The sequence below is a fragment of the Poecile atricapillus genome, chromosome Z, assembly GCF_030490865.1.
Source record: "Poecile atricapillus isolate bPoeAtr1 chromosome Z, bPoeAtr1.hap1, whole genome shotgun sequence".
Taxonomy (NCBI): Eukaryota; Metazoa; Chordata; class Aves; order Passeriformes; family Paridae; genus Poecile; species Poecile atricapillus.
This window is the reverse complement of record NC_081289.1, coordinates 79056149-79083889: the sequence shown is the minus strand read 5'-3', so window position 1 is coordinate 79083889 and position 27741 is coordinate 79056149. Positions and strand designations below refer to the sequence as shown.

At 40.1% G+C, this 27741-nt stretch overlaps 1 protein-coding gene across 1 annotated transcript; it reads left to right on the top strand.

Annotated features, from left to right (window-relative positions):
* The first annotated feature begins 24106 nt into the window (after positions 1–24106).
* On the top strand, positions 24107–26748 carry LOC131573249 (sushi, nidogen and EGF-like domain-containing protein 1). The gene is made up of 4 exons (XM_058827017.1): positions 24107–24211; positions 24499–24629; positions 25374–25655; positions 25796–26748. The coding sequence occupies exons 1-4, from the start codon at positions 24136–24138 to the stop codon at positions 25859–25861; spliced, it is 555 nt and encodes a 184-aa protein (XP_058683000.1). The 5' UTR covers positions 24107–24135; the 3' UTR covers positions 25862–26748.
* Positions 26749–27741: the final 993 nt, after the last annotated feature.

The following is a 27741-nucleotide window of genomic DNA, read 5'->3' as shown; positions in this document are numbered from 1 at the left end:
CAGTCACCAGCCAGAGGCTGTGGAGGTGACAGCACCACTGCTGAAAGGCACAGGTGATGCTGCTTCCTCTCCACTTCATCTTTCGTGGGTGTTTGGGAGTTCCTGCTTCCATACAGCAATGTAGGAATGCATAATGCTCGGGACCAGTTCAGGAGATACTGGATGTCATTCACCAGAGATTAAATCTTCAAGGTGAAATTATAGGAAAAACAGTGCAACTGCAGAGAAGAGCTGAAACTGAGTATCACAGGAAGAGGTGTGCTGTGAATTGACTGTTTGGTCAATTGATATTTTTCAAATTTGAGGAAAAAAAATGGTGAGAAGTAAGTCACTTAGGATGAAGACAATATATAAGAATTGCAGAAGTAAGAACTAGTAGCTCATAAAAACCCATTTTTATCTGCCCCATGCTCAGAGTGCATCCTGGGTTTAACCATGATAAGCTTACTACCTCCTCTGAAAGGCCTGGGTTTGTCTCAGCAAGTGCTCTAAGTTATAAAATAAGAGTTGCTTTGGTTGGTGTGGGAGGTCTGTTTTTCTCTGTTTTTTATCTCACTGATGCTATCAATGTATTACTGTTAAGCCACACTGAAGAGTAAATCAGGCTGCTGAGGTGAGCAGAAATTAATTTGAAACTGTGTGTGCACAGTGAGATTAAGCAACAGGGCATGAAGGGAGTTTGATAACCCTGACATTTTTTTGCTGTTTTTTGGCCCTTTTTTTTTTTTTTTTGCTCAGACTAGACAAGTCTGCTGTTATGAGACTGAAAATTTGTCTTATTTTTGTCTGAAGTGAGGACCTGTCTGGTGATTGTTCTCTCCTGAGCACAGCAGGCTCAATTAAAGGTTGAATGGGTATTTATGGGTGTATTTTGCAAAAAATATGGGTGGTATGGTTTTGCAGCTAAAGGAATATCTAAGAAGGTCTCTGAGGCTGCCAGACCCTTAATTGCTCCTTGATACAGTAGTTGGTAAATTGGTGAATTTCTACAAACCAAGTACAAGTCCTCAGTTAAAAGGTTTATCTGACTGTATTACATAAATCCTAAGTCAGACCTATTAGCCGATGTAAACCCGCAGAGTTCTGTTAGAGTCTGAAATACAGACTGTGTGCCCTTGCTTTTAATGTTTAGTTCTGAGATCCAAGAAAACACTGAATTTCATATAATATGAAATTCATGAGCATGTTTTCATAGTGATACTTGAAAACAAATGCTAAAGTTAGATAAGAAAGTGTAAGTGTGTAGATTAGAAAGTTTCTTAAATTACTGGGTGAAAAAATAGAGAACAGGAGACAATATGGAGGATTTAGGGTGTTGTCCCTTGTCCTTCTTCTTTCTTCTTCATGTTCTTCTCCTAGAGGTTTTTGGGTAGTAGTTAGTAATTGGATAGAAAATGCCGCAGTGCAGCACAGAGGTGATGGGTCATTGGGTCATTAAGAAAAATAATATACGTGTCTATTGTTAATTGGGTGAAAATAAGTATAAAGATAAAAGAACTGCGTAGTTCGGGGCCATTTTGTGTATCAGACATGAAGTGCGCCACAAGGCCTTGTTTGTACCATCAGAAGAAAGAAATGTGCCAAATTGCAAAGATTAACCTTGTAACCAGCCTGGAGAGACCTGTTAACTTTTATGAGGATCCTACAATAAACACGAGAAACAAGATTCTAACGAGCTCGAGAGTTTACTTCAAATAATGAGAACTGAGATAAGTGGAACTCCCCACGAGGGAGGATCCCAGAAAAATTCAGCCCAGAGGAGGCTGGGGAATTAGAGAAGAACTGTATTCACAGAAGAATTCAGCCCAGAGAAGGCTGGGGAACTATAGAAAGCTGTATTCACAGAAAGTTCAGCCCAGAGGAGGCTGGGAGACTATAGAAAGCTGTATCTACAGCGAATTCAGCCCAAAGAAGGCTGGGAGACTATAGAAAGTTATATCCACAGAGAACAGAGCCCAGAGGAGGCAAAGAAAAGAGAGACAGAGGTAACAAGTTCAATTTCCATACATCTGCTATCATTTATATTAGCTCAGAGCCCAGTCTTTTATTTTCTCAGCCTGACTGGACTAGTGTTTATTAAAAGTGGATTTGTTGTTTACAATGCCCTAGAGATGCAAAACAGACAGGTTTCTGACTTACTTTCCCTGGGTGTGAACTAAAATCATAAGGAAGTAATAAATTTGAAATATTTTTTCCAGCAGTATTGTGACAGAGAATTTTGAGTTATCTGGTCTGATCAAGAAGTCTAAACCACATTGCAACTAACTTTTTACACAGGAAGCATATGACAAAACATATGGAATGAGTTGTCTTTACTTAAATATTTAGGCAGGTTGTGAATCTGAATTGCTGCACCTGTTCTGCACATTCTTACAAAGAGACACCAGCAAGAGGAGACCCTTGGGTGGAACTGTCCTCTCAGAAGTATATGGCAGTGATTATAATGGGCCAGTGTGATGCACAAATCATTTTCTCTCAGTGTCTATGAAGTAGCCCTAGGAGGAATGGAAGTGCTACAACTGCATTTCAGCTGGGCTGAACTGGCATGGATAGCAGGAAAACCAGAAGAAATGTGATCCCCAGCCCATCTTGCCATGCCCACCATGGAAGGTGAGCATGTAAGGGATTTCCTTGAAAACAAAACCCAGAAGGAGCTGGACTGTGCAGCTGCACAACAGGGCAATAAAGCAAAGAATACAGGGGATGCCCTCCTTGGATGGTGGTCAGCCTCAGACAGAATCAGCTTGGTGGGTTATGGGGTACAAATAGGATTTATTTCTGTGGTGGGCTGTTAAAACAGGTCAGACCACGAGAATGTCACCTGTCAGTCTTCATTCTCTTAGCTGCAGACAAGTATAGAGGTATTAGGCAAGATCAGTCAATTGGTTTCAGTATTTCTGCCAAATATGTGAAACTCAAACTCCAGTCAAAGCAACAGGCAGAAAAAAACATGAGATGGAAATAATTTCTACACTTGGGCAAATACTTTACCTACACCAGACTTGTGGCATAAGTGTGTGTCTTGATCAATATTCACATTTGATCTCTTCTCTAATCTTTATTTTTTCTGTTGGCCTAATTTTTTCCCCCTCCTTCCTTCATAGTGGTGTTCAAAACTAATATGGGTATATCCCTAAATCCAGGTTTTTCCATTGATCCACTGGGGACTTCCAAAAGGGTTTTAAAATACACCACCTGTGATTAGAGGTCCTGCTGCACCAATAAATCCCAAGGAGAATGGCAGCAGGAGAAGCTGGGCTGAAGTGACATTGATATATAAGTGTCTGACAGATTTCTTTCCCAGCAGTGCATGTGAACAACACAGTCCACAGATAACATGTGACTGCTGGCTCCCAGCAGAAGTCTTTGATTCCCTAGATGAGACCTCAGGAGCTCTGTTTTTATGTCTTTATTTAGACTGAGTGGCAGGGGTGTCTTGGTTGAACCCGCAGAGCGTCAGCCAAGGTGGCAGCTGTCACAGAGAAACACATGCAGACACATCTCAGATGATCCTCTTAGCAGCAAGTTTTGCCTTCTTGGGGCTTCCCTGACACTGCCACTTGTACATCTACCAGCAGGGAAGGGAAATGGTATCTCAGAGCAAGCTGTGCCCCTGTCTTCAGGTCATTCACTGATCCAAAGGAGGGAGGTCTGTTGCCTTCTTGCTGGTACCTACAGTGCCTGCAGAGCTTGTTATCAGTGAAATTCCCTGACTGAGCTCATGCTTGATGAGTTTTCTGCCTGCCAATGGCCATGTGGGACCTGGTTCTTGTTTTAGCATGTTTCAGCATGCCTTCCCTTCCATCTTCAGAGAGAAGAAGGGACCAGAAGTGACAGCTATCACTCTGTAGCTATTGGTACGGTCTGACAGCACAGGGCCCAAGATGTTCAAACCTCTTTACTGATAGAGAAGATTTCCCGTCCGTTATTATTTCTCAAGAATTAATATTCTTTTATAGAATATTTTCACTCTATTTCTCAATTATTGCTCCTTTTTTCCAGGGAATAGCAGCCAGTATTCCTTCAACAGCAAGACGGACAGGGAACTTCTTTTGATTGAATTGTGAAAGAAAGTACTAACAGATTTGTATCGCAAAAAATAAAAAAGAGGATTGAAGTTATATCTGCTGTCCCTTCTACCGTGTGATTAATAACTAAAAGTACACCAATAATTTTTTTCCATTTTGGATGAGCTAGGTAAAGCACACCTGGCTCTTGATGGCCCATGAGCATGAGGAGAGTAATTCGGTGGCTTTTGAAGCTTTGAGGATTTTTAACACCAGAGTTTGGTGTCCCATCAGCTGCAACAGACCTGTGGGATACCAAGAGGTGATTGTGCTTCATGACAATGAACAAGAACAGTGAAGACAACATGGGGAGTCAGAGGGAGAGGGAATGGAGGGAGGAACTTTGATATCTGGGTGTCTCTGGGGGACATTTAGGACTGTTTTCACATTTATGTGTTGGTTTTCCAGGTCACTTCCTTTTTGTGTTCTCCCTGACTCTTACGGTTTTTCTCAACATGAAGCAGCAAAAAGACTGAGAGCTACTTTGCTCCAGGATTTCTCTACTCTTAGTCTGTATTTGAGGTAAAACTGTCTTCCTTCCTCTCTTTTTCCCTTCTCCTTCTTCTTTCTCCTCCTCCTCTTCTTCCTCATCTTCTTCAACAAATTTTGTCTATTTCATCAAAATGATTAAGAAAAACAATCATCTATTCTCCTTTTCTCAACAATAACTACATTTTCCTATTACTGTATTACTGGCATAAAGCCCATTTTTAAAATCAGAGTCCTGATCCTTTGGCTGTGTCTCCATGTCCTGCTACATCCAAGGCAGATTAAAAGGTTGGTATCAGCAGGAACATCTGATCACCAGACTTTGTGACTAAAATGTCATCAGTTAGCATATCCTCCATTCAGAAAGCAGAGTGGCAGAGAGCAAGGTGATCTGGAACATACAAGGTACTGAAACATCCATCTCTTCCTGCAATGGTGACGTCCAGCCAGGTAAAGTGCTGACAAAGAATAAACCCTAATTGGAGATGATTTGGGGCAACATGGAATTTAACTGAAGACTTCTGTCATGCTGGAAAGGAAAGAAAGAAGATATTCCTTGTCTGACCTCTGGAATAGCCTGACCTCTGTGAGAGAGGAAACTTTTCTAATTTCAGTTACTCTGGTGAACTAATGAACTCAGAATAGATAAAAGCAAACCCATAAACTTATATTTTCTAATCTTGCACTTTGTCAGATTTCACTCAGGTACTCTTTTGAACACTTTTTAGGTATGAAAGTAGTGTGTGCCCCTATGTGTTTCAGTGTCCTTAATTAATTTAATCTTATTCTTATCTAAAAAGAATTATAAGGGCCTTGATTTTATTCTTGTTTGGAAAGCAAAAGTAAAGAAAAAAAAAAAAACCTAACCAAAATCTATTTTAAAATGGTGCCATGACCAGGAATAACTTTTCCTCTTTCTCTCTTAACTTTTCTGAAAAACTTTGCCCAGGTTCTGCTGCTAAACTTTTAAAAATAGAATGTTCCAACTTTCCTTTTCATGACATCACACAAAATGGGCGAGGTTGGTAAAGAGCACTGGAGATCATCTAATCCAACCTCCCTGCTCAAGAAGAATCTTTCCCCGTCAAAAAAATAAAAATTCTTGGCACTCACACTGAGTCTGATTTTATACAGAGAAGCTACTGAGCATTCATCACAGCAACAGAAAAATACTTATTGGGTAATTTTTAAATTTATTTCTGTGTTGGTTTGAAAAGACAGGTGTCTGCTAAGGAAAGCAGGAGCTTCCTTTGAAATGGAAAATATAAACCCCTTTTCTCTGAATTGTTATAATTTTGAAATTAAGGGGTTCTCAGGAAAAGATTTAGGAGTAGGAATAACAATTCTCTACTAGTATATATAAATTAAAAAAACCCAACCTACAACTTAATAAGAAAATTAAAACAAAATGCTGTAATACAAAAAACACAGAGTCAGAATACAGTTTGACACCCTGTTGGTCAGGGTGTTGATAGCAGTCTGATTAAATGGTGGCTGCAGTCCTCCTGGAGTGACAGATGTGGTTCTGTTGAAGCAATGATCCTGTGAAAGGATGTAGTTTTCCTCTGAAGGCCCAGTGGTGGTGTAGATGGGTCCAGTCTTCCTCTGGGAATCCAGTGGAGAAAGGCTGCTCTGGTGTTCCAAGTCTCAGACTATGTCCAGGTAGGAATGCTTGGCTCCTCCCCTTGGGTGGAGCATCTCACAATGGGATGATGTAATTTTATCAGTCCTGCAGTGACTGACTTAATGGGCCATTAACAGAAGACATACCCCTGGAGGGAGGGTGGGTTGTGGAAGAGATAAAGAACACTGTCCCACCTGGTTTTAATAGCTGGTAATAGAATACATACTTTTGATTACATCTTACATTGCAACCTAAGACAATTTCTTATTTTATTGGTGAGTAGTGGTAAACAGCGCTGAAGTGACTTGCAGCTTCACACAGATGTCACACACTGTATATATCCAGTTGGGATATTTTTGCCAGAGGGGCCTGAGAGGCAAAACCCAAGTGATTAAAATCCAAAATGAGGCTTAGAATGGGACTGTCAAAAAAGCCATTTATTTTAAGAATACTCCAGGCTCACCAGTATCATTAATCTTGTCTAAAATGACAAAAGAATAGTGAAGAAAAGCAGGTCGGGATAGGGGTAGGAGGAAGAAACAAGACAGGGTGAAAAAATCTATGTATGCTTGGCAGGATTTTAAAAGGCTAAAGGAAGAATTATGTTCATAATCGTCCAAAGAGGGGGATTTACAAAATTAAGAGTTCTTCATGGAAGACAAACTGAAATATGCATATACGTGAGGATTTGTGCTTCTGGCTGGTGTAACCTGGTTGAATGGCTTTGTACCAATGGGGGCTTTGGGCTTGTCAGTCCCTGGAGCTGCAGCATGGAGGAACTCAGGCACTTTCTGTCCTTCATTCACTGGTACCTGCCACAGCAGAAGATCAGCAGTGTCAGACCCAGTGCCAGGGGTGGCTCTGGAATGGGCTAGGACTCTGGGGATTGACAGACATCCCTCAGCTAGCTGCAGCTTCAGCTGCTGCAGAGCATCCCTGAGGACATCTCACCTTAATGCTGAAAAAGCTGTGACTGTAGAGCAGGGCTCTGTGGGGACATGTTCTGCAGGATAGAGATATTTTTAGGGAAAGCCAGTCTGTGGGCCTCCTGGTTTGGCTACAGCCCCTGCATCCCAGTAAGTGCTGGGGACTTAGGGATGGCAAAATTTTGTTGTTGTTGGTTTGAGGTTTTTTGCAGCTGTAGTTATAATACCCCCAATTCTTCCTGTCTGACAGCCCATTCTGTCTGTTTCCAGAATATCCCTGGTGCAGATTGAGTTGCAACAAGAAACCATTACTCAATTAGCACAGACCTTGTTCATTGCAGAAAGAAGGCTAATAGATTAATTTAAAAAGAAGTCAAATAGATTCATTTCATGCAGCTGCAATCTAAATTTGTTTAAAAAGTTTAAAGAGACTGAGCCTGAGTGCATTCAAAGTAACCAATACTTGGACCACCTGCAGTCTCCCCATTTTGTGCTACAGGTAATAAATTTTTCCTCTGCAGTTAATGCAGCCAATTGTCTCTCAAGTGTCTTTTAAATGTATTAACAGACAATAAGCTGCTGTCAACACGTTGCAGTAATTTATTCCCATCATAAAACACTTAAGTACCTCTCAGGAATAATTTGGTCATTTCTTTGTATATGTTCAAACTTCATATATTTAGCTGAGCAGAAAGCATTTCCTTCTGCATCCCTTAGGATATATTTCTTCAAAGAAACAGTTAAGTGCTGATTTTTTTAGTTTTCCACTAATATTTTCCAATATTTAACACTGCAGAGCAGGGACAAGAAGAGAGATATTTTTCCAAAGAGATTCAGAAATATATCTTTATCATATACTTTCATCATATACAAGATCATATATTTTGCTTAGAAAATACCTATAATACCATCATATTTTTCAATTGAAAAATAAGTCTTTTAAAATTCTTTGATTGTGCAACAAGAGTTTGTCAGAAATATTTATGAATTCCCGCCTGTCCATCCTCTTTCCTCAAAAGAAAGAGAGGAGGAAGAAACGAGGAAACTGACTGGTTGAAACAGAGTCCTTGCAGCAGCATGTTGGGAGCAGTAAAAGCTCTTGCCTGAGACAGTGACATATTCTGGATCTGAACTCAGCAATACTTGCAAAAAATACAACTCAGGAAACACTTGCAACAGTTGATCATTACTTGAGTTGAAATACTCCACTTCCGTTTTGTTAAAAAACACTCTAATTTACTTGGCAACTTTCCACTTTGGACTCGCCTTTTTATTATCAGAGCATACACTTCTCATTTGCAGGAGGCAGAAGTTCTGTCCTCACAAAAGAATCTTCCAACAGCAGCCCCTTAATCCCTTACTTTGCTGTTTGGTCTCTCTTACTGGGGATATTCACTGGATGGCACCTGAATCTCTCAGGAAATTCAATTTGTATTATCCTTCCTGCTTCTCAGTTTGCCTGGCCTGCTGGTTTTCCAGGCAGCCAGTTATCCAAGCCTCTACTATGGAACATCAGAGGTGAGTGCTGTGGAAGCCTGGTGCAAGAATCAGATCTTCAAAGTCACTAGCTCACATTGGGTGTTTGTTCATGAGGGCCAATGGTAGCTGGGCAAAGGGGCTTTCTCTGATTCCCACCCAAAATCATTTCTATGGGTTGCCCACCCAGGGCAGTGCTGCTGCTTGGATTGTGTAGGGCCCCTTGATGTCATCAGCCCTGATTAGACTTCACCACCCTGCTCTATTGTCTCATTATGAGACTCTGCAAAATTATTTACACCACAAGCCATTGCTTCACTAAAATAATGAAAAAATAAACCTGTGAACTGAGGATCAGGAGCACACTCTTTTCTATTCAACTCCAGTGGTTTAATGTTTAGAATATGAGGTCAGTCAATTTCCTCCTTCCCTGTCTAAATTAGTGCATAGTATTTATACAATATAATAAATTAATTTAACTGGCTCAGCATTTGCATCCTATGGAAACAACGGTTTAGAGAATATTCTCAGAAAAGTTAGTGAAAAACAGCAGTTATAACCCCTCCATCCAAGAGCTTCTGACCTAGTTCTGCTGTACTGGAAAAAAATGCCAAGCCACAGGGCAGATTTCCTCAGTCTTTTCTTTGCCTTTTCAGACATATTCTATAATTGTATCCTGAATCAGCTGAAGGACATAAAACTCACTACTTCCTCCCAACACAAACACCTCAATCACTTGGCAACTTGACCATCTTGCTGTTTTCTGTCTGGGTAAGTGTCGCACTGAAAACTCAGATTTTGAACTTGTTGACATAGTTTTTAAACTATCCTTTCCCAGGACAGTGACTGTAAACATAGATTTGTATACGTGCTTTCTGATACACGTCTTCTGATGGACATCTCTCACAGCCAGTGTGGTTGGGAAGGTCTTGTCCTGACTATCCAATTCCTGGCCATGGTCAGAAACCTATAAATTCTGAGAGAAGAAATAAAGCTCTTCCTTCCTTTCACCACACCTTGAGCTGTGTCCGTGTGACTCATTTCGTGTCCAGCAGCAACAGGTAAGTAATTATTATTTTTAATATTTCCCTCTTTTGTTTAGAGGTCCATGTGCCACGCTGCTTGCTGGCCATAAAATGAGGCATTTTTTTTACTGAAAATGGCTTGTGTGTATATTGTGGTGAGAGTTCCGTTTGCAGCAATGTGAAAACATTCCTGATTGCTGGAGCCTCATGCCTAGGTTTCCTCCCTCCTCTGGTCTCCTGACATTCACAGACAAAATCTGCAGAGGACTTAATGAGGAAGGCTGAGCATCAAACAGGGAAGTTTGAGGTGTTTGTTTCCACTGAGCCTTTCTCCTGAAGGACTGACTGATGCTCTGCAGCTGGACTCATTCACCATGGAAGCCAATGCTGGGATGGGCTGGGGAGGCAACTGAAGCAGAGACCCAGGTTTTACCAGTTTAGAGTTCTTCTGGCAGAATAAATAGTCTGAGTTCATAGGTACCTCACACAATCAGAACATAATTGCAAATCCACTTGAAATAAGTGTTGTTAACATCTCCATCCCATGCACCCCTTCTGCACATAAACTGTTCTTTCCACTGGATAATGAAGCCCAAAATACATTTTCAGCAGGATGAGGTAGCAGAGAGCTGGAAACAAGAGTGAGACAGGAAGGTTTGCTATAAAAAGGCTGAACTTTCCCTCAGAATTTTATCTAAAAATTCTCTTTTGCTGTCCTCTGGGTGCTGCCCTGCACCAAATAAGCAAAGGGGTAAAAGACTTTGTCATGACACTGCTTTAAAATAGCCATGCCTGATAAACAAAAAAACTACCAGCCTTTGTATGAAAGAAACGACAGACAGATCAAAAAGATCTCATGGATGTCACTATTTAAATAATGAGAAAAAACTAAAAAGTTACTGAGTTGTCAAATTTTTTTTGCCATCATACTAGACAAGTTATTTCCCTGGACTTCCTCTTAACTGTGTCTGACTTTCTGTTCCCTGCTGGAGCAGCCCCTGATGGCTCTAACACAATTTCTCTTTAGACCAGAGCTGTGAGACTTCAAGAGGCCCAGGGAATGTGGCAACGTAGGACTGACCATGCCAGCTCAGGCCCAAGGGTCAGTAAGTCTAAGATCATATCCCATCAGCTTTTATAAGGGATATTAATTATTCAAGCCTGGAAGTAGTTTTTGTAGTGATGGGTAACTCTTCCTTTCCAATCAGTTAAGCTTTTTGAAGCATCAAGCAAGATGTGTCACCTGTCACACCCACCTTGGGGCACTGAGACAACTTCCAAAGTGTTTTATTTTTGCTGAACCCATTGCCAGCATAGCTAGATTTCAGCAGCTTGGTTGAGAACAACATCATAAAATGAGACAGGGAGGCTTATCAAGTAAATTAATTACATAAATTATTTACAAGTAAAATTAATGCCAGACAGTGGGGATGTTGAATTTTAAGTCTGGCATAAAACTGAAAAGGCCAAATGCTAAGTATGGATATATACTCTTATATCCTAAGTAGGATATAAGAGTATATATCCTCTTTGATATCCTCTAATTAAACATCCAGCAGAATGACTTTGGCATCAAAGGCATGTGAAGTTATAAAGTCTAAGAAGAAATCTCAATATTTAGAGTGTACCTGTCATCAAAACACGTACAGAAAGTAATTACTCTTCCTCCGATGATATTGAGCAGAAATGTCTTTCCACGAGGCAAAAGCTATGAGAAAGGATAGTCTTAATTAAGGAATGGAAGTCAATTAGGGTAATTACACAATGCACTAGAGGTCATTTCTTCTGCTCTCTGAAACCAGACTAAGCTGGAAATTGCCCCCTGTGTACAGGAGTTGTGTCTTCCTTGGTGATGGTCAATTGAAGAAAACAAATTGAATATGAATAAAAACAATTGAATATGGCTTTTCCCCCCACAATTTCCTTTAGCAGAAACCTCCTTATTGTTATCAAATGAAAGTGAAGATTAAACAGTGTGCCTGAAGCTGGGTAACACAACCTGTCCCTGAACAGAAAGTGGAAATAGTTCTGTTTCAACTATAAAAAACAGAAATAAGTCTTTTGGCTCCTCTTTGATACTGAGATGACATAGGAAAAGCAGTGAACATTGAATTATAAGTGCCTTTAAAAGATTTTTGCAACTAAGCAAGGACGTCTAATTAGTTTTAGAAAGTATCTCATTACTGAGTGTAAATAACACAGTGAAAGTAATTACCTTATGCAATGCAAATTGCCAGTTGCCAAATATTTACAGTTTCAACTTTACCAATAAACTTCAGATACAGCTATACACCAAAAGAAAAATGAAGGTTAAAATATCTTTGAAAGCTCACGTATTTTTATAAGCATAAAATGAAACCAATCATGGCTCACCAAAAAGTTATTAATTGCAAATTGTAGACCCATGTCCTCAAGTAGCTGAATTCCTAATTTCACAGCCCAAATGAAAAATTCCTTCTTCCTCAGAGAGAAACAGGAGATTTTCCTCTAACAGGTCTGAAACACTCAGCTAATCATAAAAAAATGGAGTTGTAAGAAATCTTTGTCAGAAATTCCAGGGTTACTTCCCTCTTGCAAAATAAATCCTGCTCATAGTTCTGGAAAAAATACAAAATCTTTGGGAAGAAACACACTGTAGTATTTTCAGAAGAGCTTACATGTTTTGCTTTCTGATCAAGGTATGCCATAGTTCAAGTTTTGCTGTCAAATCAGCTACAATATTCAAAAATCCTGCACACTGTGTTAATTTGTGGAAAAAATATATTCTGGGGGTTTTCATTACATTATAAGATTGATTCAGTGTTATGCCTACAGAAACAGAACAGGATAAAAACAGATAAGGGACTGCCTTAGAGGACAAGATAGAGAAGCTGCAGAAAGAAAGAGAAATAAAAGCTGACAGAAAACCAACTTTTGGCCTCATTCCTGCATCATCAGGTATAGCTGAAAAATGTATAGATAATAAAAATATAAGAATTAGGAAGAATAGCCACACACCATGCCACTTATACTCACAGTATTGTTTAAATGCTTGCAGTATAAAATTGAACAAGCACAGGGCAAGGCATGCAAGGAATTATCAGTCCATTATGAAAGGTGCAGATTTCTGACTTTGTCAATTAATCAATTACTTTATAGAGGGCCCCACTTTTGCTGATTACACTGCTCAGGGAACAACTCAAGGCAGGGATGTTTAAGTGAAGTGAAATTTAAGTAGCAAGATTACATCACTATTCTGCACATAAAGATGTGATTTGCCACTTGTTTTTGCAAATTTAGATGCAGCATAAATAGCAATACCAATGCAGTGACACACACTTGCTATGATTGATTACTAAGGGAAAATGGAAAAGAATATTTCATAATTCTACAGGAGTCCTAAGGAATATGAAACAGGAGCTGGAGTACGTTTCTGACCCCAAGGTATGCTTTTCACCATAGAAAGAGTTGACGTTTCAGAGCAGATAATTCTACTTTTCTCCTTAATGGGATTTCCTAAATAGCTTACATAAAAACAGAAAAAGCACCCAAAACCTAACCAACCCCAAACATTATCAAATGTGTCAGAAGATTATTCAAATACTGCTCAGTGTATTTATCTGGTCTCATGGTGCCACCATGCCCTTGCCACATAACTTCTAGATTAACACAGTTAAAATTAAATATTAGCAATACCTGACAATAAACTCCAAAATGGCAAGTGCTCCTTTTTTTTTTGTTTGTTTGTTTTGGTTTGGGTTTGGTTTTGGTTTCAGTTTTGGCTAACTCCAGCAGAGTTTTTTAACCAAACATTTGAGTGCACAGAAATTCAGTCACGGAACTCTTTGTAAAAACTAATGAATAAAGATGATGAACATGAAGAGTGATAGAGGAATTTCCTCTGAGCTTTTTTTTTTTTTTCAATCAGCATAAAACCACAAAGTGTGTAATTGCTTGGTAAAGGAATTGCAGTGGGAAAAGCAGGTAAGTTACCAAGTTTTTCTGACAGTTTTGAACTATTGTCTTAAAAAAAATGTTTTCCTAAGAAAACCAGGAGTTAGCCTGTGATATGGCATTAAAAATCAAGATATGTAATAAAAATTTTTACATGAAAACATAAATCAGTAACATTTGTAAAAAAAAAAAAAAACCTGCTCAAAAAAATTTTCTTTATTTCTGGCTTTTTTATTTTCCTAATGATGTCTACAACTAATGGGAATTCCAAGAAGCCTTTTAAAACATATTTTTGTATAAGGAGCAGTCTTGTTAGCAGGAATCTTTCAATAGTATCATTGTGTTTCATCCCTCTTGCTTATGAATGCATTCTGTTCTTTAGCTTTTCTTTCATAACTTCAAAAAATGATAATTCTTATTTTTCTTCCTCCCCCTTTACGTAAGTGAACTTTGAGGTTTTATCCCCAAATTTTTAGAAACTTATGATCAATTTAAACTTATTAACAATTGTTAATAATGAAGCAATTCGGGACAATAAGTGTGTTTTTGTGTAGTTACCAGAATGATTTTTGAATTGTTTGAGGGAAAATGTCAAGCAAACTTACTGATTAAAGAAATGTGTGCTTAAAATTATTTAATAATTAAATATTTATTAAATAATAGTATAAATATTATTTATAGTAAATAAAACACTTTATTTAGTATAACCTGTAAATTTGGAACAGTAGATTTAATCATTATTGTTAAAAAATAATTTGGGTTTTTAATCTATAAAAATGTGCTTTACCTTTGTTAACCACAGAAATTGAAAGCTACTGAGTAAACTGAATTTTTAGTCAAAACTTAATTAAAAATAAATAAAACAAAGAACCTTAAAAAAATGAACAAATCTGGTTTCTTTGAATATCTGAATCACAATACTTTTGTACTTCAATATCATCACACATGTTGGCAAACAAGATGTGTTCTCGAGATTTTCCTCTTTATGCCTCTGAAATTTAAAAACTGAAAGGAACTATTTCAGTGAAAATGTATGTTATCTATGTTTCAGTTTTCTTACATTGATATTTCAAAATTAATATTTGTGATAAGCTCAAAACCTTTGTCAGGCTGACAGAAGGGTGAAACCCACCCTGCTGGTTACTCAGCAGCTTTCAATTTCTGTGGCTGAGGAAGTAATTTGAACTGCCACTGGACATAAAATTCAGGGAAAACTTACCTATGTATATAGTAGTGTTAAATGAAACTGAAATGAAGAATGTATCCAGGTGTCCACACACAACAGTTTTGCACTACCAGAAAAACTCCAGGTGGTCACTGACTCATGGCCTGGCTTTGCAAAGATTTTTGGTACAGCAAACGAGGGGCTCATTGTCCTGATCCTACAGCTCTGTGCTGAAATTCATTCAATTGCAGTCATTAATGAAGGTACATGGCAGAAGAAATAAAGACACAAAAGGCTGAAGTGGCACATCCACAGGTGTAAAACCAGCCACTGACGAGGGAGAATGGAGCCAGCATGTCCTCACTCACCAGCCAGGCCACTCTTTAGACATGACAATAATTCTCCCTACAAATGTAGCTCATTTCAGAGGCGAGAGATTGATGAAACACACCACTAATCTGACAGCCTCATTTCTACATGGAGTTTAACATCCTTGGCATCTCCTGAGTTCAGCAAGTATGAAAATGTGCAAGGCAGCTTGGAGCATGAGAGAACAGCGAGATGAGCTTTTGCCTCTCCCATATTTCAAACATACCATTAAAGGTTTAATGACTGACATAATTATGATACAGTGCTTGTGAGATTCCAGGTCATTAGCCTCCTCTGCCATGTGTAAAATGGAGTAACTCTGTGGTAACTACTGAAAGAGCTATACACAGAAATAATTAATACTTATTAGAGGAGTCACACTGAAAACACTGGGCATCAGCAGGTGCTGAGGCTGACTCTGTGCAAGACCCTGCTGCCTTCACAGGAGGGGGGATATCCCACCCTGCACAAGTTGCGTGTTTTAGGACTGGGATCTCTGTAGGGTCCCCAGAGGTATCTGCCAGACTTGTGCACACCCACATTTACAATCTGATGTAAATTCTGTGAATACCAGGGACTCTGAGGTTACCTCTGGTTGCTTTGTCACATTGTAAACTGATGGTCAAACACCTGCCTCTTCTTGCAGAGATGTGAAAAAAATAATTTCTCTGGCCCAAACTATATGAAAAATACTACTTTACTGACCAAAAGGCTGTTTTTGACATTGTATTGATGGCACTGTAAGATGAACTTGATGACTGAATTCCCATACCTGTGACAACCAGAGAGCTCCAGGACAAGGCCCTGGTCTCTGGCACTGCCTCACTTTCCCCAGGATCTGGAAATGGATAGACTTAACAGAGAAAAAGCCAAGGAGACAAATTCTTTATTCAAATTCTCTCTCTGACATTCTACACTAGAAAAAAAAAAAAAAAAGGCAAATAAAAAAATTCCTGTGCACTTTCTGATTTTTCAAGACACTAATGTCAGATGTGTTCTGCCAGTAGTTCCCAGTGACCACAAACATTTAGTCTCACTGAAGTACGGCTCAGTGGCTTTAGACTGGATATTCCAAGCTGAATCCTACTCTTTAGCTAGGAGAACACAGTCCAGCTGGATCACCTAGAAATCCCTTCCAGCAGTCACCCTGGAATCTGTGGTTAGAGCCACTGTGTCCTGCCCTGCATCACCCTCACGTGGATGCAAGATCAGTTCATTGCTTTCCAACAGCCCTTCCCTTAAAAGGAATGAAACAAAAACATAACAGCAGAAAAATACAAATTAGTTTGGTAAACCTGGCCAGCCTTTTTAGACCTCTTGAAAGTAATGTCTCCCAAATAATGACAGGAAGGCAGGACCTGTGCAAAGACCACAGGTCTCATCACAGACAAAAACACCCATTACTGTAGATCCTCATGAATCCTTAAAATCAATTGCAATACATTACACCTTACATTTTGTGAGCCTTAATTTAAATTTTAGTGAAAGGAATTGGTATTGCTTGTAGCTTCAAAAGAAGGTAACACTATTTCTGTAATCTCCTTCTGGATAAGACAGGTGTATTACCACTTCAGCTGGGCTCAGGAGTAAATTTCCCAGTCATATTTCATATATGACACGTTCATTTCATGGAGCCCTTTCGGTTCATGATGATGGGCTTTTTTCTGGAAAAGGCTTAACCAAACCCTGACATCCAGAGGGTCTCCTAAAATGCTTCACCTCCTTCAGCTTTTCAGTCCACAGGACCAGCCTAGGCTTGCTCTAAATAGAACACGCTGAATCTGTGTGATGTCAATGTTAGTCCTGAATGTTTTGTTGTGCAGATCTACTCGTTTTGCTCTACAGAACGTTCTAATGTACATACACCCTTGTGTTACTTCTAGTCAGCAGAATTTTGCTTGGCTTAAGCCATATCCATAATTTCCCAAAACACAGATAATTGGAGAGCACTAGACTGCCTATAGAAACTCAACAATTACAGATAAATGCCTGGTTATATTGCTTGTCAAGACTGGAACAGTGGTGTTACAATCAGGCCAAAATTCTATTGCCCAGAACTACAAAAGTCTGATTCTAAACGTTTTTGATGTAGCCACCACCATCAAGCACAATTGAGAAATGTTTCTGTAGTCAGCCCAGTGTTCCTCTGTTGGCCTTTTATTTCCCTCAGCCTTTTTAATGAAAGAGAGTCTTCCTTTATTCTGTTTCATTTGGGTAAGTCCCTCATAGGTAAACAGTAATTTGCTTGCTCAGTCTTTGCCAGAGGGGCAGGGAAGAGAATCAGAAGGGCAAAAGCATGAGAATCTCATGGGTTCAGATAAAGACCATCTGATAAATAAGGAGGGAATAAAAAAATAAAAAGTGATGCAAAGTCAATCACCCACCCACCTCTCACCAGCAAACTGGGGCCCAGACAGTCTCCATGAAGTGGCTACTTTAGTTCCTCTCTACCTCTTGCAGTTTTTACCACTGAGCATGGTCCTGGATGATACAGAATATTGCTTTGAGTCACTTTGGGTCCCAGCTGTGCCAAATGCCATCAGTTTTCCAAACCCCACCTTTTCCCTGGGAGAGCACAGAGAAGCAAACGAGGTGTAGATGCTGTTCAAACACTGTTCAGCAATAATAAATCACCAGTGTGTTGTACATACTCTTTTGGTCCCAGAGCTGAAACATAGCCCCATAAGTGTTGTCAGGAAGAAGTCTCCACCTCAGTCCAGTGCAGTGCAGGAACATTACTTTTTGTTTTATTTAACAGTCACGGATGGTATGAACCAGGTGTTTTAAAAATTCTTCTCAGAATTGTAATGCCTCAGACAGATCTCCCTCTGCACCTTTGACTCACCTTTGCTCCCTTTGGCTCAGCCATACACAGCCAGACTGCCCCTGTCAGTATGGGAAGTCACTCTGAGAGTTAGCTGACCCTAGGAGTTTCTTGGCACCTGAACTTTCAAGGAAATTCAAAACAAGGTGACAGTAATCACCTGGGGAAGGCAGAGGCTATTTTGAGGGTAGAAGACAGCAGCACCCTTCTGGAAGCATTTTACCATGTCGTGAGTCAAAGCTGAACGCTGTTGAACACGGGAATCTGCCAGTAAGAGTAAAGAAAGACACCAGATGTAAAAAGACTTATTATAAAAGATAGATGAAATTATCTGTCATGTTGATGTTAAAATTAGAGATGGTCTTTAATATTTCATAGAGGACAAAGACATGCATGCTTTTGTAACCAAATTCATGCCATTGCAGGTTAGGCAGGGTCTGGTTCTATCAGGGAACATCCCTTTAAGGTGGCACTTAATCATTGTTGTAAGTGTCCTTGTCACTTGAGACAGCAAAAATTTCTGTGTCTTTTTTTCCCCTCTCTTCTCTCTTCATTTTCATGAGCTGCATACAGAGAATGAAGACATTTCTCCACAAGAGAATCAGAACATTTGTGTTAGGGCTAAACAGTCAGAAAACAAGTTCAAGGCTGAAACTACACACTAGTACAAGATCTACTCTTCTGAATCCTGTAGAGCATCTGCACAAAATTTGTGAAATTTGGCTTTCTAAACCCTGAGTTACTGAATATCATCTTTGATTTAATTGGCCAGACACCTTAGCAGCGATGTAGAGTCCCTCCCTCATTAAAAATAAAATTTAAAAAAAAAAAAAAAAAAAAAAAAAAAAAAAAAAAAGGTGAATCTGCTTGTCCCTCTTAATTGTACACAGGTTCAATTAAACCTCAGTCCCAGTTCGAAGCCTGCTGGCAGGCTGTGAGAAGTAAACCAGTAGCACAAATAATGCATAAAGCAGCAACAACAGCAGAACTGTTGAGTGAGTCACAGTTAATCAGATCTGATTGCCTTGCAGGAAATTAAAAGAAAAAAGAGAAAGGAGTTCAACATCCATTACCTTCCCCATATGCTTTGTGGAGAACACTGAATTTCTCTCCCACAGAATTTTCCAATGCAAAGCTCGTTTCAACCAGATCTCACCAATACTTGGAGTCAAAAAAAAGTTAGTTCTTCTGAAAATGTTATTTCTAACCCACTGTGAATCTTAAATGGTCAATGGTCAACATGATTTTTTGATAAAAATCTTCTTCACCTGGCTGCTCTTAGGATTTCGTGGGTTGTAGAAAGCCTGAGTGCATTGTATTCAATGTCATCACAAAAGGAAGCTGCAGTCTGATCAAAATAAATAGCTTCTCAGAATAAGTTAGTTGTGTAATTTTTTCTTTGTCTTGACTGACTGTAGCTGGAAACTGCTGGCAGCAAATAAAATTCCTTTCTAATGCAGTGCTGGTCCACTTTCCAGAGCATGATACAGCTGTCATCTTGGCAGATTTTTGATTCACACCACTATATACAGATGCATCCTAATACAAATATAATTCAGACACAGATAAATGCTTGGTACATACTTGAAATTTTATCCTAAAATGTTATGTTCTGTTGACAGAGCAGCTTTTTTCATGGCTGGTTTGCATGTGTGATTCAGATCCAGGACTTAAATGGTTGCTTGTAAAGCCACACACACATAGGAAAGTGGAGCTACTGTCAATATCAGGATATTGCTCAAAGCCTTCCATCTGTTCCAGATAACATAGAACTGAGTTCTGACTAAGACGTTTTTACATCTTTTCAAATCCTTTGCTAATTCAGAATTTTTGTTTTTGCCAAGAAATCTGTAGTTTAAGCTCTTAAAGCTTTGAAATCAAATAAATGTTAAAATAAACTCAGTTATTCTAAATTATGTCAATTTCAGTTTAAAAAAGAAAAACATATTACCATACTTTGTTAAGCTATTCTAGGCATTGGAAATTGTTATTTCTTGAAATAAGTAAGGGAATGAAAGTGGAATTTTTGAAATCTTATTTTCTCTGAGTTTTATCTCTAGCAAATTTTCAGCAGTAATAATGTACTCTTCCTCATTTTATGGGTAGATTTTTTTTTTAAATGAGCCATTACTAACAAAAAAGAATGCTAGTTTTGATGGAGCAGTCACACACAAGCCTATTTAAAATAGATTATTTCTTATTTTACTTTTTCATTTTCTAAAATATGACAAGCCAGTTGAATTACAAATTTAATAATGTGTGATCAGATTTTTACTGCAAAGCTGTAAATCAGATTCAGTGTGTGTCTCCTTGCATTTCCTTCTCTTTCCATTGCAAAAAGATTTAACACAATTAGTGATAAATAAAACCCAAGTGTCAACCAGTGAGGTGCACCCAGTGTCTCCTCTCTATACTAATTAGGGGGCACAAGAAATTTAAGTAGAGGGATTTAAAAGCAGAGACACCAGTAGAGAGCAGATACAGGAACTTTCACTACAAACCTAGATATTAATGAATAAACTCAGTGCAACACTAAACCATCACTTAGCTCCTGTTACTGTAGAGCAGCAAGTGGGAGCTGTGCTGCATCACTGGGGCTTGCAGAGCCTTTTTAGAAAGCCTGCTGGCATCCCCAGCAGGTTTACTGAAGGAGTCAAACAGAGAGAAGCAGCATCCAGTGGCCAGCCAGGTGGTCTGGCTCCATGCACCAGCCATACACCAGCAGCAGGCAGGTGTCGGCAGCGGTGACCCATAACAGGGTCAGGCTGTCCTTGCCACACTCTGGGGACACTGATTAAAATATGTCATGCCTGCTTTCCTCTCCCAACAGAGGCTGTCCTTGGGCAGGACAGATGATCCTTCAGGCAGCGCTTTTTCCAGCTGCGTGCAGAGTTCATTAGTATGACAGGAAAGGAAACACAGGATCATCAGATCAGATCAGTGTTTCACTATGTTCTGCATCACAGCCCTTTCCAGGGGCTTTGCGGTAAGGTGACAGAGGCCACGCTGTTGGAATGCTGTGGAGTGAAGATTCCAGAGGGAAAATGTGACTGGTGTGTCAACTCCCTCCCTCCAACTAGAAAAACAAAGAATTTATTGTGTTAAGGGTCACAGCTGCTGAGACAGAAAGGAGTGAGGCTTAAAACCAGTGTTCTGTGATCAGTACAAGAGGGAAGAGGCAGGGAAGGATGTTGTCTTTCTCTGTTGTAATTCTTGCTGGTTGTGATTGCATTACAACAGCAACAACAACATCCTCATGAGGCCAAATGCAGCAACAAATATTCACAGCACCGTGTTATAAGGCCAAGGTTTAAAACTAGTGGGAATCCAAAGTTCTGCTTTCAGCTGTTTAAACAGCCAGTTTTTTGCTATCCTGAGCCTTCTTCAGGAGCAAAAAGTTGGATACTCAGCAAGGGATCCATCCAGAATTTTGGGTGGCCTTGAAAGTCATTACTCTCCATATTGTGCCTTTTCCCAGGCACCTGTGGCTAGGAGGACAGCAAGGTGGTTTCTCACAGAGGATAGAAGGAAGCTACTGGATTTCAGAAGAAAACAGTTACTTTAATGCAGACTACATATCTAATCTCTCACCTGAACTGAAAGTTCCTAGAGAAAAGGAGAACTGGTATTTAACACTAATCAGAATGGTCATGATCCATTCAGTATTCATATCCTGAAAGAAGAAGATAGTAAAACAAATAAGCTTTAAAACCAGCATTTAGCAAGATTTTCAGCAAGTACAATTTTGCAGTTCATCCCAGCATTAGCACTGCAGATATAAGCCATGTGCTGTGATAAAGCCTTAAATCAGGGAGGAAGACAGAACAAACCAGGCCCGAACCAAACAAACCCCTGCATGATGCACTAAGTTACAAAGAGCAAGAAATTTCACACTGTCTGGTTTTCATGCCACTTGTCACCAGACACTGAAAACAGTGACACAAGGTGACTGCCAGCATTAACCTTTGCTTGGAATTCTGCTGCCCCTCCCTGCAAGGCCCTGGCAGAAATTTACCGATGTTGTTAGCTCTCTCCTACAAAATCACATAGAATTTTATTCCTTGCGGGAATGTCCTGGGGATATTTGCAAGGAGTGGGCAAGGAGTGAGACTGGGGAATTGGGGAGGGCATTAAACTGACCATTCATCACACTGGGCTGGAGGGGGGTGGGTGGAGAAACTGACCCCAGAATTCTGAAGAATTTGGGAGGGGGTAGGTGGATCTTGCCACTGATGGGGTTCCACGAGAGGTGGGGGATATGCATAGGTGAGGGGAATACACAGGGGCATCCCAGATGACACTCCTCCAGGGATTCCCTCCAAAATTCCAGTGAATTCCTCAGAATCTTTGCCCCTCTCTGAACCCTGGTCCACTGTCTCCAGGGAGGCAGACCCAAATCTGTCTGGCTTTTTCCCACAATTAATGAGAGCAGTCCCAGCTGAGGGTTCTGGAGAAGTCCAAGCCGAGCTCTTAGACAAATAAAAAAAAAAACCAAAACAACCAAAACCCAAAACTTTAAAGGGCTTAAAAAAAAACCCCCATATGTAACTGGGAAAAATGAGGGTTTTTAAAATACAAGAAAATGAACGTGTTTTTCTTTAGAACAATAAGAAGAAAAAAGGAGAGACATAATAAAGGATTTTCTTGCAAAAAAATACTTTTGAAATGCCAGGTAAATGAGGAACAAGAATTTTTTCCATAAAATAAAGAGAAAAAGAGGTTTTTTCCCTTAAAAAAAAATCCCTAACAACAGAGATATTAACTTATTTTTAGAAGAAACAAAGAAACCACATTGAAAATTATGGTGGTTTAAAGGGTTATATTTTTCCTCCAAAAAGTAGAATTCCAGTGTATAAGGACATTTTTTTTCTTCCTGGACAAAAAAAGGCCAAAGTACATTATAAAGATTTTTCTTAGCCTCAAATAACAACAAAAAAGTCCTCAAAATCCCAAATAAACAGGGATAATCTATTTTCTTCCCGATAATAAAAAAGGAGATAAAGGATCTATAATTTAAAATTATTTGAAAAGTACATTTTTGTTTCAAAAAATTAAGTCAGGGATGAAAGTTGAAAGTTTGGAAAGGGTCAAAAACCCCACACAGGATGAGGAGGAATCCAGAGATGTCTCCAGAACCCCAAAATTATTAAAGTCTTTGCTGTGCTTAAAAAAATACATCTGGAAGAAAAATACATTTGGAGGAGCCCAAAATCCCCAACACGTGATTATAGCCTCAGCACGTGATTAAATTTCCCTTTCTAAAGAATCCTGGGAGAGCTCAGAGAGATTGCATGAGGGGAAAGCTGGGAAATTCCTTGTTTCCATGTTTTTTGTTTTGATAATGAAAGCAGCAGGACGAGGCGAAAACCAGCATTTGAGGGTGTTTGAGCTCATTTTCAGGCTGCAGTTCTTCACTTCATTGAATTCCAGGTGAGGAATATTTATTCCAGTGGGAATTTGGTTATTCCTCGGAACACTGTCCCTTTAAAATCCTTATTTTTCATTAATTTAAGGAAGATTTGTGCCTTTAGATTACTTAAAAATGCATGAAAAAATGTAAATAATCCTCATTTTATTCAGAAAAAAAGGCAAAAAATCCTGAATTTGAGCACAGAAGGAGAAAAATTTCTTCATTCATACAAACAGCGAAAACTGAATTTTAATTAAATAAAAATTAAATAAAAACCCAAATAAATAGAAGATAAATAAAAATTAATTTGAAAACTCTATTAAATAAAAAGGCAATGTATTCAGAATTAAAAGTTGAAATGAAATTAAATAATGTTCACTTAAAATTTTAAATTAAAATTCAATCATAATAAATTAAAAATTAAATAAATTTTTTTAAATCTCTTGAATTAAATTATATTAATACTTTAAAATGTACTATAATTAAATTAAAAAGCCAACTTTTCAAAAACTTTAATTAGTTTTAAAAATGGCTGAAGTACCACAAATACACACAGCCCTCCCCACAAAATTCCTAGAAAAAGTGTGTGTTTGGTGTTTTAATGTGAATATTTTGCCTCTGGAACTTCATTTTACTGCATTATCTCTTTTTGGGGAGGGTTGTTGATTTGCTTGTTTGGATATATTTATAGGGTTTTTTTCAAGATTTCCTGTTTTTTGCAGTTATTTTAGGGTCAAGGATGTTACCCTCTAGTGTTTTCCTCCTCCTAATATTATGTAAATGTTTACTTCTGAAAAAGTGTTGTTATTTTCATCCCTGTTGGAAAAATGATTGATCAACTCATTTTCCTTCCTATTTCTTCTTCAGTTTCCATGGTGGACACCAAAAGCTCATCTGAAAAAGGTGAATTTTGGGGCCTTTGCCCTAAAAAAACATTATTTCCACCTAAATCAAACTTTATCCCACCCACATCATACCATTTTCCCATTATTCTCCCAAAACCTATTTTTTCCCCATGTAATTCCACTGGGGTCATTCCCTTTAACCCCAGTTTCACCATGAAAACCCAAGAGAAGACACATCCATTTTCAGATAACCATGGGAACCCCAAATTTGGGTGGTTGCCCCCCAAAATGTATGTATTTGGGTAGGAATTTGGGGGCAGTTCCCAAATCTTATTTTTCCCACAGGATCCCTGCTCTATCCCTATGGGACACACCAGGGGGACGAAACCAACCCCAAACACTACGATGGGACATCCGAGGAGATCACCCTCTCTGTTCCCTTCACCTTCTATGGGAAAACATACCAAACTGTGTTTGTAGGTCACCCCAAATTCCATATTTTTCAGAAATTCCTCCATTTTTCCAAATTTTTGCTCCATTTCTACTTAACTTTTCACTCATGTATGTGGATGAGTGTGTATGTGTGTGTATCCCCCCCAAATCAACCCTTCTTTAAATTCATAGTGGGTTTTATCCTTGGGCACTGGAACATCTTCAGATGGGTGGGGAACCCAGAGGAGCTGGTGGTATTGGGAGGGTTGAAGGAGCTTGGGAGGTTCTGAGGATGGTGGGTGATGGTGTGGTCCATGGTCATATGGCTGGTGGGTCTTGGGGCAGTTGGTTGTTTTTGGATCTTCCCATGTGGGGCAGATCTTGGGGTATGTGGAATCTTGGTGGGTGTTGTGGAATCACATGGGTGGTGGATTTTTTGAGGGTCCTTGAGGGGTGGGTCTTGGGGGGATTGGTGGGTATTGTGGGTGGTGGGTCTTGGGAGGTTCCTGGGTGTGGTTGCTGTTAGGGGGTTCTATGGATCTGATGTTTGGGGGGTCCTGTGGGTGGTGTGTTCTTGGGAGGTTGAGGGATCTTGAGGGGTTCTTTGGGTGTTGTGGGATCCTGTGGGTGAGGGTTCCTGTGGATGGTGGGTCTTGGGGGAGTCCTGTGTGTGGTGGATTTTGGGGTGTTGATATATGTTGGGGGTCCCTATGGATGGTGGTCCTTCTCAAGGACCCCACAACCCAAGTCAAGCTGTTGCAGCCACCTGCTCCTGGTGTCACCTCCAGGTGAATAACAATGGGGTGATCTCCTTCGATGAGCCTGTCAAACAATACACCCCTGATCCCTTCCCTCTGGTGGATGGGCACCCTTTCGTGGCTCCATACTGGGCAGACGGGGACAATGTGTTGGGTGGGGACATCTTCTACTGCCAGACCACCAACCCGGTGCTGTTGGAGGACATCAGCCAGGACATCAGCCATTACTTCCCCAAAAGTCCCTTCACCACCACCTGGGCCTTGGTGGCCACTTGGGACCACGTGGCCTACTGTGGCTCCACCTCTGAAAAGGTGAGGTCCATGGTCCATGGAGCTTAAAGGTCACTCATTGGCTCTTGTTGGTCCACTTGTCAACAGACCAATCTTTGACCTCCAAAACCCATCCATTACTTTCATGACTCATTCTTGACCTCTGTGACCTTTCTCCAAAGGGCAACACCTTCCAGGCTGTGCTGACCACTGACTCCAAGATGTTTTATATCATCTTCAACTACTAGGACATCCAGTGGACCACAGGGGCAGCGAGTGATGGGGATGCTGAAACGGGACTTGGGGGGACCCCAGCACATGTAGGTGGGGAGGGTGGACGAGGAGGCGGAAGTTGTCCCACTCCATGTTCTGAGGATGATGGTGATGAAGGTCAGGGATTGGCCCACCCTTCCTGGGGATGATAATGATCACGGTCACGATGAAGGTCCAGGATTGGCCCACAATATTTTTGGGGAGGTCAAGTTTTCCTGTCCCATCTTCTGGAGATGATGATGATGATGATGATGAAGAAGAAGAAGAAGAAGAAGAAGAAGAAGAAAAAGACAGGCTTCTTCTGGAGATGATGATCATGATAGTGATGGTCATAGATTGGTCCATATAATTTCTGGGTGACACCAAATATGTTCACATCCTAAAACCCTCTGGGGGCATCAGCCCTTATAGATTCATCCCCCCAGTTTTCTAGGCGGGATTTAATAGCAGTGATGACACCAACTTCTACAACATTCCCGGATCCCAAACCGATGCCATCATCAACATCACCACCACCTCCAATGTCAAGGTCCTGGGACGCTGAGTCTTTCAGGTGGATGACTTCCAGGTGACAGGTGTGAATCCTCCCCAGTAGAACAACAACTGCTGGTTGTAAGTGGGAAGAGAAAATTGGGGATTTTGAGGAAAAGTGCAAATTTGGACAGTAAATTCAGGAGTGAGGGGGGAAAAGTGAGGATTTGGGGCAATAATTTGTGACTCTGGGAAGACCACTGTGAATTTAGGGGAAGACCGAATTTGTTGGGGAAAACTAGGAACCTGGGGGGAAGAGTGGGAATCTTGGCTGGAATATTGAGAATTTAGGGGCAAATTAAAAGAAAACTGGGCATTTGGGGAACAATTGGAAGTTCGGTGGGGAAAGGTAGATATTTTATGGGATAATATGTGAGGAAGATTTTGATTTCTGAGGGGAATTTGGGGATTTTTTGGGGGTATTGGGGATTTGGGTGGGAAGTGGCTCTTCCTCTTGGACTGTTGATATCTCATCTAGGTGAATTGAAGGGCGTTCTGCAGAGGGAAATCAGCACTGCCATTCTTATCACCAGTGAAGTCACTGTACAAGTCAAGATCATGTCAACCTCTATCAGAGCAATAAAATTGCAGCTAAGACATTGTAGTGTCCATGTCCTTGTCATTGTCATGGCACCCATGGTGATGTCATCACACTTATGTCACCATCATAATAATACACCCCTGACCCCTTCCCTCTGTTAGGGTGGATTACCCTCACTGTTCCCACAGTTGCAGAGGATCTGAGGGGGTTTGGGGTGAAATGTGACAGAATTAATCTAATTTTGCCTTTTAGGGTGTTAATTTCTGGGGTCTTGCACAGTATGAAGTCACGTGTCAGCCATATGCACAAGAAACACAACCCACAACAGGCAGCTTGGCACACACCCCAAAATGCGGCACTTAAAATACACTTGGACATCACAAGATACAAAACATACAAGACACAACTTTACCCCTCTTCACCCTTGACTCCTACTCACAGAATCACAGGATCATTAAGGCTGGAGGAGAACTCCAAGATTCTCAAATCCAACTTTTAACTGAACACTCCATGTCAAGCAGACCTCAGCACTGAGGGCCTTCTCCAGATATTTCTTGAGCACTCCAGGGATGTGATTATACCACCTCCCTGAGCAGACCATTCCAATGCCCAATCATTGCTTCTGTGAAGAAATTCCTCCTGATGTCCAGCCTGAATCTTCCCTGGCACAGCTTGAGACCATTTCCTCTTGTCCTGCTGCTGGTGGCCTGGGAGAAAAGATTCACTCCCACCTCAACAGAGGCAAAAACCTCTTTTCCAGGTAATTGTAGAAAGTGATAAAGT